Raw genomic sequence first — 15616 nt, 5'->3', positions numbered from 1 at the left:
TTATGAGAAGCAAAAACACATAAACATAGGATGGGAATATCCAGAACTCAACAAAATATTTATCTTTCTTGCTTGTTTATGAAAAAAAGCTTATATACTACTTTGAAATTTCTTTTCTTTTCTCTGAACATTGAACATTCCAGAATTGTTACTTTAGCATATCATTTCATTCTATTTAATGACTGACTTAAACAATGTCACTTTTTTTGGTATTTTAAGGTTTTGCATGACCCATGAAAAGTCAAAAGACCTGGTATATTTTTGAGAAACTCAACAAAGTAAAAACTGAAAACTAAGCAAAAAACAAAAAAACAAACCCACAACCAAAGCCATATGTGGTGTGGTATGGCCTTACTTTAACTTCTACATCAAAAGATGTTTCATGTGTTCCAAAAATGAAAAAGGGGAATTAAGATGTCTTGACTCCAGGGACTAACCAACACTGGATTTCCTTAACATATTTATTAGTGCATATAGTAGTCTCATTGTTCTTTTAAATGATAGCATATATTCATAAAGTTGATATTGTGCTTAAGCAAGAGAATGCATTGCAAAGTGCTGAACTTACGAATACATTTTGGGTTGAATCCAGATCCTCAGTGAGCTCAATATTATCTTTTAGTGTTTTTGGCTAATAGTAACATTTACAACTGGATTAAATTACACATACAGTATTTCATGACAAAAATATTGTTCAGAAGAATAATTTGCTACCTACTATTTGGTATTAGCGTTTAGGTTTCCATGACTTGCGGTGTATGTGACAGTATAGTTTATGGATGTTTACATCTGATTGGGTAAGGTTTCTGTAAATTACAACAGTGGCTCTGGACAGTGTAATCTATTAAACCAGTGGTTCTCAACCTGTGGGTCGGGACCCCATTTGGGGTCGAACGACCATTTCATGGGGGTCGCCAAACCATGCTGTCCACCATTTTGTTCCCTTTTAGCTGTCCTACTCCCTCTTATTGGTGGCCACACCCACTTGGGGGTCACCACAACATAGGGAACTGTATTATGGGGTCACAGCATTAGAAAGGTTGAGAACCACTGTATTAGACTGATAAATAATCTCAACAGCTAACAATGACCAAATTTCTCAATCAAATTTTGAATCATGAAAGCTTTTGGTCTGGTAATCTGTTTATTGGCTAATAATCTATTTCTTTCTTTAATTGTAACTTCCTGACACTTTAATTCATATCTGAATTCTTTTAGTTTTTGAGCACCTCGGTGATAGGAAATATGGCTAATAAGTATGATAAATATATTGCAAACTAATTCAGGAAAATGCTGACTATGTGGAAACAATTGACACAAAACCGACTCTGCAGACACTATATTACACTACCTAGTTGCTGCATTTCATAAGATGGTCAACATTTTGAAAATCATAGATATTATTTGGTACAACATATGACTGAATTGCAGCACAATTAATATTTCTCAGTTTAATGAATAGCATATATAACCTCAAACCTGGGCTTATTATTCCTAGTCTTTCTTGTATATAGTTCACACTGAGAAGAATTACAATAAGAGTATTTTTGAAGACTTATGAAAGAATCATTGCAAACAAAACAAGCCAACATTGGCAGTTTCCTCTCTCCCATTCAGGACATAGCACAGAAGCGCTGCTTGAGCAGGGTCTATAAGATTATCTGGGACACTACACATCCTCTTCATGACCTGTTTTCCTTGTTACCTTCTGGGAGGAGGCTTCATGGTATCTGAAGCAGAACATCCAGATTCAGCCAGAGTTTCATTCCATACAGTGTTAACCTTCTGAACTCACAAGCTTCCTCCTTCTGTTATATATTCAATATTTAATATTTATTTGCTACGTACATGTAGGGATGTGGGTCTATACATATGTTGTTCATAGTATGTTTAGGTGTGTGTCATGTATGTGTTTCACTTTGAGACAGGGCAACTAAATTTCATTTTTGATGTGTGCCATTGTGCCCACAGTATAAAAATGACAGTAAAGGTTATCTTATCTCATCTCATCTCATCTTATCTCATATCTCATCTCATCTCATCTCATCTCATCTTATCTTATCTTATCTAATATCAGCCCTTATTTTGTTTACATAGAATAATTTCAAAAAATCTCTTGAAATGCTATTTGTTCCTAATCCTCTACAGCAGAGGTCCCCAACATTTTGGGCACCAAGGACTGGTTCCGTGGAGAGAGGTTTTTCTGCAGATCAGATTGTGTGGTTTTGTGTGCTGTCTGCATCTTGCGGATGGGGCTCTGCTTGTTTGTGCAGACCGGTTGTTGGCATGCTGTGGCCCAGTACTGGTCCATGGACCAGGGGCTGGGAACCTCTGATCTACAGTATAGTTCTGTCCTCCATTTGAGCTTCTGAATCTATGGCAAATATCAATGCCAATTATTTTATGTTGTAATAACATTTCTCTTTCTCTTTTGCTAATTTAGTTAAAAAACAAAGCCTGAAAGTTCAGATCAATGTAACCAATGATGCAGTGTGCATGAGATACATCCATCCAACTCCAAGCACTAAACTGGAAGGTTTTATCCTGGGGTATGGAAGCAGCTTCTTCTCTAACCAGTATATTCCCCTACCATCTAATGGAAAAATGTACATAACAGAAGTTGGTAAGGCTATTTACAAATTACAGATTGCTTTTTTAAAACAATGATTGCTCAAATTGAATACATATTTTCTTCTAATTTGGACTAGAAGATAGATGAGAGGCTTTGAAAGGAAAAGAAACAATATGCATTACCAAAAAGTTGATTTTATATTCTGGAAAATGTTAGTTTGTTTGTTTGTTTGCATGTTTTCAATTACTGATATTTTTCAAAATATCTGAATATGTAAAGGAAACAGGCTAATTTAACATTATTGCAAATGTTAAGTTAAGGGCACAGCTTTTTTTTCAAGATATGTTGTATGTTGGTCAATAATTTGTTGATCTGTTGCAAGATGTAACCCTAATCACCAGAAGCAAATTTAGATTTAGACTTAATATTAAATCAGAACTAGCAGATCTGGGCTGCAAAAAAAAACCCTAGATAACTACTAGATAGCTCTGAGAAATTCAGAAACCCTCTTCGTTGTCCTTTTTGCAATACAATATCAATTTCTTCTTAAGGCAGATTATTACATGTAAGAACTTTAAGAATTTTAATGCACTTGAGTAAAATTGATGAAACTTTGGAGATCCTCAAAGCAACTGCTGGCAAACATCAGGGCAAATTTTACCTCAAAGTGCGTGTTTTGGAGTTAACTGTGTTAGACAAATGTTCAGAATGAAGAAGTAGCTGGAACTTTTAAATGTCTTCTGGATATTTTTGGCAAGTTTAAATCTATGTTTTCCTGAGATGGATTTCTAAGATTGCAGACCCTTGTAAGTACTTAGCATTGTAGTGTACAAGGCTTTTCTTTCTTTTAGAGCAAATATATCCAATACATACTTTGTAATTAAATACATTTTTCTTTATAATTCCAAACACTTGGAAACCATTTAAATGTTTTCCCCTAGAATTAAACTAATCTAACATAAAAAATCAAATTAAACACTTATCAGGGAGTTCCATATAATAATAAAGAAAATAAATTCACTATAATTTAGAACTGTTTGATTGCAAAAAAAAAAAAAAAAAAAAAGAACCCTCACCCAACCAGATTATTGCCTGGGCTTGATGTCACTTTGCTCTGTGTTCAGCTCAGCACTGCACCGTTGGGCTAGTAGTATTCAGTAGCACTACTAGGAGCAGCAGACCTCATCACCTTTATAAAATCTACAATATTATACCCAATTGTAATTTACAAATGCATCAACTTTTTGCAATAAATATAGTTTTATGTTAGCCAATTAAAACAGAAAAATGAAAAATTAACAGAATAATAGAGTTGGAAGGGACCTTTGGAGGTCTTTTAGTCCAACCCTCTGTTCAGGCGGGAAACCCTACAATTATACCCAGTATGCAGAATTGTAAAACAAAAGGAAAAAAAAAACATTGTCCTTACAATATAAAAATAGAACAGCAAATATACACATTATGGATTGCAACAGGTCTGAGACTGATGCCAGAAAGAACTATGCTAATCTTTCAGGTACAATTCCGTCCAAAATAATGCCCAAACTGCATTGAAAATTTGAGATAATTTGGGAAGAAAGATTATAGTCTTTGAAAATAAAGCTTGTTTTCAGTACATTTACTGCAAAATGTACAATAGTGGCAGATTTTACACACCCCTTATATTAGCAACATTTTATAAAATCTGCAGATAAAATCATATACTGAAAATGTAGGTGATGCTAAACAGAACACAACCCTCCATGTGGTTAAAACAAAAGTATATGCAGTGATGGCCATACGTCAAAATTTCATCCAAATGACAAAATGTACATGGTATCATAACATAAGCACTGCTCCTCATGTGTACTGTAATGATACAACTGATCTCTGAAGACACAGACAGGTTTATTATAAGTTCTCTACTGTTAGAGCATCAATTCTTCTCAAAGAAATTATAAAATATAAAATGTTTAAAATGTCTTTAGCTAACCAACCACATAGAAAAAGCAGGTTAGGATGATGTTGCCTTGGAACACTATCTTAGCTTGTTTTGACAGGATTGAGCCAGGGGAGGGTAGTGGTTAGAATGCAGTATTGCAGGCTGATTCTGCCCACTGCCAGGAATTTGATCCTGATCAGCTCTAGGTTGACTCAGCCTTCCATCTTTCCGAGAACCCAGATTGTTGGGGGCAATGTGCTTAGAGAGTGCTGTAAAGCACTATCAAGTAATATATTAGTCTAAGTGCTTCTGCTATTGCTAACTGAATTACTTTTGTGAGTATAGTCTGGTCCCTAACAAGAATGATATCTACAATGCAATTATAGAAGTGTATACATCTCTAAAAAAATTTTTAGACAATAAGTTTCAGTGTAAACCAAGGTCCCAGAAGAAGGCCACATGCACAGAGGGCCCATTAATCCACCTACTATAATATCTGGGAGTTCCTAGCCAGCATGTAAGAATATTCTCTTTATATTGCACTTATTCTGCAAGAATTAGTTTAAAATACAAAATATTTTTTCTAGTATTTGCCCTAATTGTGTGTTCATTGTATCTGAATCTTAAAACAACATCTTGGAACTAGTTACACAAATCTCCTGAATTATTTCAGTATGAATAAAGGAATTCTTCAAACAAAAGACTGACTACTGCAATCCCAGGCCTTAGACTGAGTATCAAGGGTAGCAATCCCAGGTCTTAGACTGAGCATCAAGGGTAGCTCAGGGAGGAAGGCTGTTGGCCAGTCAGATAGACTGCTTATTATCATAATTGCTACTTTCTCCTGGCTGCTTATTTTCAGCAGAAGACTCAAAGGTAGCAGACTACTGACTAGCACTTTTGGTCAGTGACATACAATTCCTATAGACTGCTTCCTTTGTGGTATGTAAAGATCAATCAATCAGAATAGAGCTGGAAGGGACTTGAAGGTCTTCTATAACCCCTGCTCAAGCAGGATATCCTATACCCTTTCAGATAGGTGGCTCTATCTGCAGTGATGAAGCACTCACAACTTCTGAAGGCAAGCTATTCCATTGGTTAATTGTCCTCACTGTTAGGAAGTTTCTCCTTAGTTCTAGGTTGCTTCTCTCCTTGATTAGTTTCCATCCATTGTTTCTTGCCTTGCCTTCTGGCAGCCCCTCAAATACTGGAATACTGCTATCATGTCACTCCTAGTCCTTCTTTTCTCTAGACTGGCCAATTCCTGCAACTATTGGTCATATGTTTTTTGTCTCCAGGCCCTTAATCATCTTAGTTAATTTCTGTGTTAACTTCTGGATAAAATTACTTAAATGTAAACCTGTATAAAACACTTTGAACATATTTCCATTGTATAGAGCTAGACCTCTGCTTTGTATCATCACATGTACACATGTTATTTGCAAAAGGAAAATAAAATTTAAAAATAGTCCAATTATGAAAACGTCAGGACAGAATGCTCAATAATTGCATGATTATAAAATACCCCATGCAGAGAGAACAGAGCCCAATTTAAACAATTGGACAATATTCTGGCATCAGCTTTCAAATGACACAATAGAATCAGAATTTAATAAATGAAAACGCAATCAGAAAACATTGTTTTTAAACAATTTCTAATGAGGAAAAGCCATGTTCATAAAGATAGGTTCAAGAATTGTGTGGTTATAATGGACCTGAAGGGGCTACAGAAGTACAGTATTTATGTGACTCTAACTGATTTCAAAAAATTAAGCTAGGCCAATCTAAGTTGGCACCAATAAATTCCAGGAGAATAAGCTACAATATGTAACTTTTTAATTTTTTAAAAAAAAAATTATCCCGGAGAAGATTCTAACAAAATGTGTCCATATTATGGCCAAGAAAACTTTATATCATTATGAGGATCTAGGCTGGAGTAAAGAAAGTCTTTATCTTTCTCAGTACAGAGGGATCAGCAAGTTATTAAAAGCAGGTAGAACAAAAGAGCTCTAAGAGTTTATACATACATGCATACATACATAAATACATACATAGTTGAATATATACAATATTAGTTGAATAACCACAAGGATTATCAGATCTATACTGAGTGTTGTGTAAAATATAGTCAGGAAAACCTGATCCCTTGATTGGAATTGTAAGTTTGGTCAGAAATTCTAGGTTAAAAATATCAATACATTTCTTAAAAAAAATTAATAACTCTTCAGTCAAACCAAACGAAATTTATTTTTACTGAAAGCAGTGAATATGTAGGTAGTAAAATATGTAGTCAATAAAATCATTCCATTTAAGAGTCTGTTACGACTCTTCTGCTCCTTTTTTCCCTAATTCTACTTTGCCATATATCTTGTAAGTTCTGTTGCTTCAGTTCTAGTTTTCTTAAGCTCCAATGTGACTGTCTCCTATTAAGGTCAAGAATTTAGTTTAATATGTTCAGTGAACCCTCTCTCTATGAAACCCTGTAATTTCTTACTTGTTTCTTCACTATGGGTTAGTGCCCCTTAAAAGTGAGTTTGAAAAAGTGAAGACATCTTACAAAATAAAATGTAGTAGTTTAAAGGACATAGTGAAATAATTACATGATATTTCTTGCCAAGCATCAACATCACTAGAGTTCAGAGAGTTTCCACATACAGATGGAAAAATATGATTTATGTCAGTTTTGGACAAAACTCCATATTGCTTTCCAAGATTGTTATGTAAAACAAGCTATTCTTTACAAAAAGAAGAATGGATCATATTGCATCTTTTCTATTGATCAGACCAAAGTACTAGAATCAGCAGTATGTTTTTTTCTTACTTTATGAAACATATAGAATAAGCTATTCCAATAAGACTGCAAGAATTACAAGATATGCAAACAATTCAAGGAAACTGAGCAACAAAGCAATATTACAGGCATGTTTAACCTATCAAAAAATAATTCAATATACCTCTGCCTGTCTAGAAATAACTTTCATGTAAACATACATTGTGTAAAATTATTCCCAAGACCATCAGGTGAATGATCAAGTATACATTAACCTGGAATGTTGGAAGGAAAAAGCCTTTTAAACTCTGGAGCATAGAATTATATATAGGCTTGTATTTCTTTGCACTACAGCACAGCAAGTTGTCTGTTATGTTAATGTATAAATCTTCATTCCTGTTGGCAATAAACACAGTGTCCATACAAATTAAGCAACTTCTAAATAAGGGCTAAGGTTCTGAAGGGGTGAGATTTACCACTGAATCTTGGTGTGAAGCCTAAAATATAGCTAAATGATAAACCTTTAAGATCCTGTGCATAATGTGAAGCAAGTCTGTGATTCCCGGTATTAATAATTTTGATAAAGTTCTTTTTTTTTTTTTAATTAAAGAGTTTTATAAATTTTACAAAAAATAAGAAACAATACAAAAACAAAAAACAACATATACAAATAAAAAACAAACATTACCCAACAAAACCCCCCTTCCCCCACCCCTACCCAAACCCCCCCTTCCCCCCCCAGGACCTCCCAGAGCAGAATATAGGCTTAATTAAAGAAAAAGTTAAAAAAAATTATAAAAAAAGAATATAAAATAGAATATATATATATATATAAAGTTAAAAATTATGAAAAAACTATATAATATTTTTTATATCAAATTTAAATTGTATGAATTTTATCCATTTATCCCAAACAGCAAGAAATTTCTCTTGCGTTTGTCCCTTTAAGAAAGCCGAAATCTTTGCCATTTCCGCCAAATGAGACACTTTAAGAAACCATTCCTGCAATGTAGGCAAAGATTCCTTCTTCCAATATTGTCCTACTAACAGCCTCGCAGCTGTTATCAAGTTTAACATCAATATAACCTCCTTTGTGTCACAATCAGTAACTATACCTAACAAAAATAATTGTGGAGTAAATTTTACCCTCCTTTTAAAAATTCTCTGGATATTCCACCATATCTTAATCCAGAATACTTTTATCTCTCTGCACGACCACCAAATATGATAATAAGTAGCATCCATACAACCACATCTCCAACATTTAGGTTGTAAGTCAGGGTACATAAAAGACATTTTTTGTGGATCAAGGTGCCATCTATAAAACATTTTATAAAAATTCTCCCTTAAGTTCTGTGCTTGTGTAAATTTGACATTTCTCACCCAAATAATTTCCCAGGTGTCCAATGGAACTGGCTCACCAAAATTCTGCGCCCATCTAATCATACAATCTTTAATTAGTTCCGTTTCTGAATCCAATTCAACTAAAACCCCATAGATCCTCTTAATGTGGGTTTGTCTTTGATCCTTCACTTGCTTAATAAGATTTTCATCTCTCTGTAAAAACCCACCTTACAGTCCATCTTCCATCTATCTAATAATTGCCTATATTGGAACCAAGAATAAATAATATTTTCTTGTACTAACTCTTCCCGTAATTTTAACTGCCAGTTTTGTCCATCCCATTTAAGTAACTGTCTATAGGACACCATATCCATTTTAACCCCTCTTTTTATTCCTTCTATTGCATGCCAAGGTACGGCCCATAATGGTACTTTGAAATCACTTTTGTAATATTTTCTCCAAACCCTAAGTAAAGAAATTCTTAAGATATGAGATTTAAAAGCCCAATCCATTTTTTTATTAAATATTAAATAGGCATGCCACCCAAAAAGTAAATTCCATCCCTCTAAGTGAAGTATATCAGAATTTGTCAAATTTACCCAGTCACTAACTAATGTTAAAACCACCGCATCATAATATAATTTCAAATTCGGCACCTTGAGTCCTCCCCTCTCACGGAAATCTTGCATAATTTTAAACTTAACCCTTGGCTTTTTCCCTGCCCAAATAAATTTATTAAGGCCTTTCTGCCACTCAGTTAAATTGATCTCATTCTTCAAAATCGGTATCATTTGGAACAAAAAGAGAAACTTGGGTAGAATATTCATTTTTATCACTGCAATTCTTCCCATGAGGGATAATTGCAACTTTTCCCAATTCTTCAAGTCTCTCTGTACCCTAACCCACAACCTTTCATAATTATTTTTAAATAATTTTGCATTAGAAACAGATAGCATCACCCCCAAATATTTTACCTTATTAACAATTTCAAAACCCGTCAAGTTAACCAAAGTCTGCTTCTCCCGACTAGTCATATTTTTAGGTAAAATTTTTGTCTTATTAACATTAATCTTAAAACCCGAAACCAAACCATAATTATGAATCAGCTGTAATAATTTTACTACAGAATAAGTAGGTTGCGACAAAGTGATGACCAAGTCATCCGCAAAAGCTCTTAACTTATACTCTTTTTTATTAACTTCTATTCCTTTAATTTCCTGCGACTCTCGAATTTTGATCAACAGTATTTCCAGTGTTAAGACAAACAGCAACGGTGATAATGGGCAGCCCTGTCTAGTACCTTTCTCTATTGTAAAAACCTCTGACAAACCTCCATTAACGATAAGTTGTGCCGTTTGTTTTTGATATATTACCATAAGAGCTTGCAATATCTTTTCACCAAAATTCATCTCTTCCATTACTCTTAACATAAAATGCCAATTCAATTGATCAAAAGCTTTTTCAGCATCTAAAAATATCAGCCCTGCAGGAACTTGGTTGTTTTTATCTAAATATTCTAATAAATTAATAATTTGTCTGACATTATTTTTCATGTACCTTCCAGTTATGAACCCAGATTGATCTTTATGCACAAGGTGGTGCACAACCCTCATAAGCCTATTTACTAAGATTTTTACAAATATCTTGTAATCCACATTTAAAAGAGATATAGGCCTATAATTCTTAGGTAAAGTAAGATCTTGATCTTCCTTTGGAATCAATGATATAAAAGCAGTACGCCATGAGGGAGGAATCTCTTGACCCTGTAAAATGCCATTAAAAAGATCACCTAATGGTTGAGTCATCTCCTCCAGTAAGGCTTTATAATAAACAGCTGTTAACCCATCCGTACCCGGTGCTTTCCCTGGTTTCAATTGTTGAATTGCTAGCGAAATTTCCTCCTTAGTAATTAAACCATTAACTTCATGTTTCTGATCCTCTGTCAATTTAGGGAAACTAACCTCACTTAAGTATTTATTTATCTCTAAAATTTGCACATTAGTAGATTTATATAATTTTTGATAATAATCCAAAAAAGATTTCTTAATCAATTCCTTTTGAGAAACTAATTTACCCTTGTAATTTATTTTATCTATTGTTCTCTGTCTCTGTTTCTTTCTCAACTGATAAGCCAACCATCTCCCTGGCTTGTTAGCATTACAAAATGTGTTTTGTTTCATAAACAATAAATTGGTTGCAGCTTGATCTGCTAACAACATATTAAATTGTGTTCTTAACAACTTTAAAGATTCTTTAATACTTTCATCAGAAGGATTTAAAATCAAAGACTTTTCTTTTAATTTAATTTCATCTTCCAATTCTTTACGTTTCTGAATCTGTTTTTGCTTATGAATGAATAATTTTGATAAAGTTCTTGTGTATTTCACAAAAAATGAAAAAAAAGTGCATTAGTGAAGAAATACACATTTTGGAACTACACATCTTCCTCTTTATACATCTTTCTAGTTGACATTATAATGTGATTATGATCTGGAAATTAAACTCTCCCTATATAAGTTGAACTACTACTGGCCTATAAGCATAGAGTTACTGTAATGTTAACAGAAGTTACATTAGGATGGAAAGGAAGAAAAGGATGAGGTAAATAGATATATCAGTACTCATCCTAGATCCTAGAATCTGAGATAAGGCTCTGATTAATCTGCCCTGAGCTTTCAGAGGAAACATATCTAATTCTTAAACATAGCCAATGTTTAAACAGTTCCTGCCATACTTGCTGTAGAAAGTAAGAAAGATAACTTTGTCAGAGGGATGTACGATAAAATTCCTTGCCAAGTAGTAAAACATATTTTCAGTCTACAATATAAGATAATATTTAAAAGTAGAATAGAATAGAATAGAATAGAATAGAATAGAATAGAATAGAATAGAATAGAATAGAAACAGAGTTGGAAGGGAGCTTGGAGTAATGTCCCTAATTCACTGAACTATAAGTAAGGAAAGATATATTATTATAGACAATTTCAATAAAAGTAGTTTCTACTTTCTCAGGAAGTTGATTAGTCTACCTGGAAGGACTTACATCTGACCTGAAATTCCTGTATTCTGAGTATACAATAGTACACTGATTAACATGTTTACTATTTTAAAGTTCTAATTCCAAATAATTTTTATTTTCTTAATTAAATCATCGTTGAAGATATTTCATTTTACCGTTGTTGCCCAATATAACTTGAATAAGTATGGAGTTTAAGGTAAATATTTTGGTTAATTTTTTAAAATATTTTAATTAAAACTTTGCCTCTTATCCATTGATAAATTATATATATTTATACACACATTACTATACAAAAACTAATTTCTCTCTCTAAATATTGTTTTAATCAGTTTTTATTTTGATTAAGCTTTGGATGACTTAACTGCTTTTGAATAAGAAACCTTAAATGAATTTATGGCCTATTGCCATGTGTTTTTCCAGAGAATAGAAAATCCATTAAGAATTTGTTAGCTTGTGAGTAAAAATATCAGCACATTTGGCTTTGTTTTCCAAAAAAACCCATGATTTCCGAAGAATTTGAAAACTGGTTCTCAGTCAAAAGGGAATTTATTCCAAAAAATTGCAGTTAGTTTTAGAAAGAAGAATCATGTATGCACATGACTGCTATTATGTCAAGGCAATAAGCATATATTTAACTTTTTCTTGTAATCCAAAATAGTTCACCTTTTAAAAAATTAATAATTATCTGATTGACTGGTTTCTCTTTATGGAAATGGTGCTTATATAACTTAATTTTGCTGTGAATCTTGTTTTATGTTTCCATGTTTGGTTGGAAAAGTTTTTATAGTTTCAATCAGATGAATTTTTTTCCTGCAAGAGAAAAGGACATTTATGATATACATCCACATGACATTGAACTAAACTAGAGTTGTGTAATTGCTTCGGTTGCAAAAACTGGCCTGGGAAGTATCAGAATTGGGGCAAATAAAAGGACAGGAGTCTGTTAAGATTTCAGGTACTTTTACAACTTACTGTGTTGTAAATGGAAATGAAAATGTTATCAGTGTTGAAACCCCAAAGGAAAAAATTTACTTGAGAATTACTGGTTCATTACTTTTTGTTCATCATCTATCAAAAGGAAAGATTCCACGTTTCTAAGTAGCACCATTTATTTCATTGTTTTATTCCAGCTCACAACTTTTATCCCAGATTCATTTTTTCTTCCTGATGGAAAATACAAGCTCTACAGCTAAACTTTCAGATTCATGTGATTCTATTTAGGGAAAGAGATTCTTACAATGAAAAGGTGATGGATCATGAATTTTAAAAATATTATTTTACTGAAATAGGAAGTTATTAGGCAATTCAGTGCTGCTATGCTTATTATAAGCATCACTAAAGCATTCCACTGATTTGAGATATCTTAAAGTCAAAACTTGCATGCTATTACACTCTCTATGTATTTTGAAAATGGACTTGAATAACCTAAATGTAGTGCTAATGAAACACTAGCAATACAGTGGGAAAAATAGTATAATACATGATATGGTTTTGATTATTCAAGTATTTCCTGTTTCCCTGATTTTTCAAACAGTCATAACTTATATTTTCCAGATGCAGAGCCAAGATACTTGATTGTAGTGAGACCAGCACCCGTTCCTAATAACAAGAAATCCTGCTCAGGTATTTCTAAAGGTTAAACAATTTTTTCCATAAAAACTCAGGAGACCCATGTTTCAATCGAGAATTAAGCAAAATATAAATTTGACAAATAAAAAATAATAAATGTACATTTATTATATCATAAAAATATGTACAATTTCAAGACATGAACCAACCTATTCAACCTTTTTTTAAGAAGAAACCAATGTTAGCAAACTCAGCAATATTTTGAAGAATTATATATTTTTCATCTTCATAAAATCAAACCTATGTTAGCATCTTCCTTTTTCTTATGATGTAACTGAATATTTGGAAATGCACCAAAAGAAGCATCATTCCATTGACATATAACATGCATCCATTTGCTCTGTTGTTTCACAAATCTGAGTAATAGCATTTTCTGCTGTTAATTTGGAGACAAATTAGCCCATGTTTTCACTTAGGCTCATAAACAGTGGGAAATAATTAACACAATTATTCAAATGTATGACAATCAATTCTGACAACAAACTACAAAAAAAAAATCTTATTTCAGCAGAGTTTCATGTTGCTATAAGTGCTGGAACTGCTGAGCGCTATCTTCCATGGAGCTGCAAATATGCTACTATCCTAATTCTCTATGTTTGCTATTTATGCCAAGAGCAAACTAAAACAAAACAAAAAACAAAAAAACTGGCTTTTGTACAGGACAGTCAGAGCAACTGTAAAAGATGAAAGAAAGGTGCTTTTTTACCTTAGATGCTGAAGGGAAGGGAGAAAAGCAGGAGCTTGGAAATAGGACAAGATAGTCAACTATCTGTTTTCTAGAAAAAAATATCTTTGAAAACTCTGCTTACCTGCAAATCCAATGATCTGAGGACAAGGGGCCACTGCCAATCTTGAATTAGCATGTTTCCTGCATATGAAGCCAGACAAGTAGGTCAGACAAGTTTACTGAGCTGAATTGCATTTATTGATTTTGTAGGTCTCTCTAACTAAATGACCTTTGCTGTTAACAAAATTAAAAACAATACAATAAATACAAAATATCTTCAGCAATAAATTCTATGCATTAAATTCTATGCAAAAAAAGCTTTTCTAATTTCCTCTTAATTCCTACAGGCCATTCATCAATTTAACTCAAGGCTTGCGGGAAAAGTCACATTTTTAAAGGCAAGTGGAAAATTGGCAAAGTGGGAGTCATCTGGCTCACCAGGAGGATATTGTTCCAAAAGGCAAAGAAAGCTTGTCTCCTGGGTCTCACTAAAGCCAACCTTGTCAGAAAACACACAATGGACAGATACTGTGGGGAAGGGAGAGAGAGAGACAGTCTTCCAGCTAACTATTTGTTATGACATTTAGGGATTATACAGTAGGTAACTCATCTGGAGTCCAACTGGTAACCAGTGAAGCTCATGCAGCAGAGATGTTACATTATTGCTTCTACCATATGCTGGACTAACTGTCATTAAGGGTATCCCCCTGTAGAGTTCATTGCAATAGTTTAATCCTCAAATAATCATTGCATGGACAGAGTCTCCCACTAGGAATGAGCACAACTGGCAACAAGCTATATCTGTGCATAAGGCTTTCTGACCACAGCTGCCACCCACTCCTCAAGCAGAAGCTGACAGTCCAGTCTGTAGTGAAAGAATTATGAATAATTGATTATGCAGAATAAACAACATGATTTGGTTTTGATTATCAACATGTTCTATTATAGACATTTTGGCAATAAATACCTGCCTTTGACTGTATCATTTTGAAATACACGATATGTAATCTTCCCATTTTTAAACTAAGTGATTCTAAATTGAATATAGCTCATCAACTATGGATTTGGACCTTCTTCATCAATATCTAATTTTAGCAATGATAAAAGAGGTATATTGCATTCTAATGGTTCATAGTATACAGACCATATACATTTTATATGATAAATTTAGAAGCCTTCTTATATACAGTATCTTAATATATATATGAATGTAAAACACTATGCAATTTTGTATTTCTTATGTAGGTAAAACAAAGAAACCCAAACCCCTTCAACTGGTAATAGGCACTTTAACTCCAACATCTGTCTTCCTATCCTGGGGGATATTAGTCAATCCAAAGCATGACTGGACCACAATGAATAACTGTCCAAATGACAGGTAATGGAATGGACTGATACCATAATTTTTTCCCATAATGCATCTGTTTTATATGCAAAAAATGCATATACATTCATGACATTACTGTTTGAATAGGTCTGCACTATAATAATTAAGTTCTTGCTATGTTTCTTTTTGTGAAGGTAAAAATGTCTTTACTCTGAGCAACTTTGCCACATATTAAATATATTTAAAAGATAATATGGTATAAGGGTTAAGGTTTCAGACTATGACTTGTGCAGGACCAGCTTCATAT

At 33.3% G+C, this 15616-nt stretch overlaps 1 protein-coding gene across 50 annotated transcripts in view; it reads left to right on the top strand.

The window, feature by feature from the left end:
• LOC120298547 (ABI family member 3 binding protein) overlaps nt 1-15616 on the top strand; it is a 147284-nt gene that overhangs the window by 18863 nt on the left and 112805 nt on the right. For 49 of the 50 annotated variants that reach the window (XM_039322372.1, XM_039322373.1, XM_039322360.1 and 46 more), the window contains exons 2-4: nt 2444-2623; nt 13181-13261; nt 15228-15360. In XM_039322372.1, coding sequence (XP_039178306.1) covers nt 2444-2623; nt 13181-13261; nt 15228-15360 — 394 coding nt within the window. The remainder of the gene's footprint in view (nt 1-2443; nt 2624-13180; nt 13262-15227; nt 15361-15616) is intronic. The other variant, XM_039322344.1, reaches the window with a different exon arrangement.

Source organism: Crotalus tigris, unplaced genomic scaffold (assembly GCF_016545835.1).
Source record: "Crotalus tigris isolate CLP2741 ecotype Arizona unplaced genomic scaffold, ASM1654583v1 scf7180000024115.3125172, whole genome shotgun sequence".
Lineage (NCBI taxonomy): Eukaryota > Metazoa > Chordata > Lepidosauria > Squamata > Viperidae > Crotalus > Crotalus tigris.
Note: the sequence above shows the minus strand (reverse complement) of the source record. Positions and strands in the feature narration are given on the sequence as shown.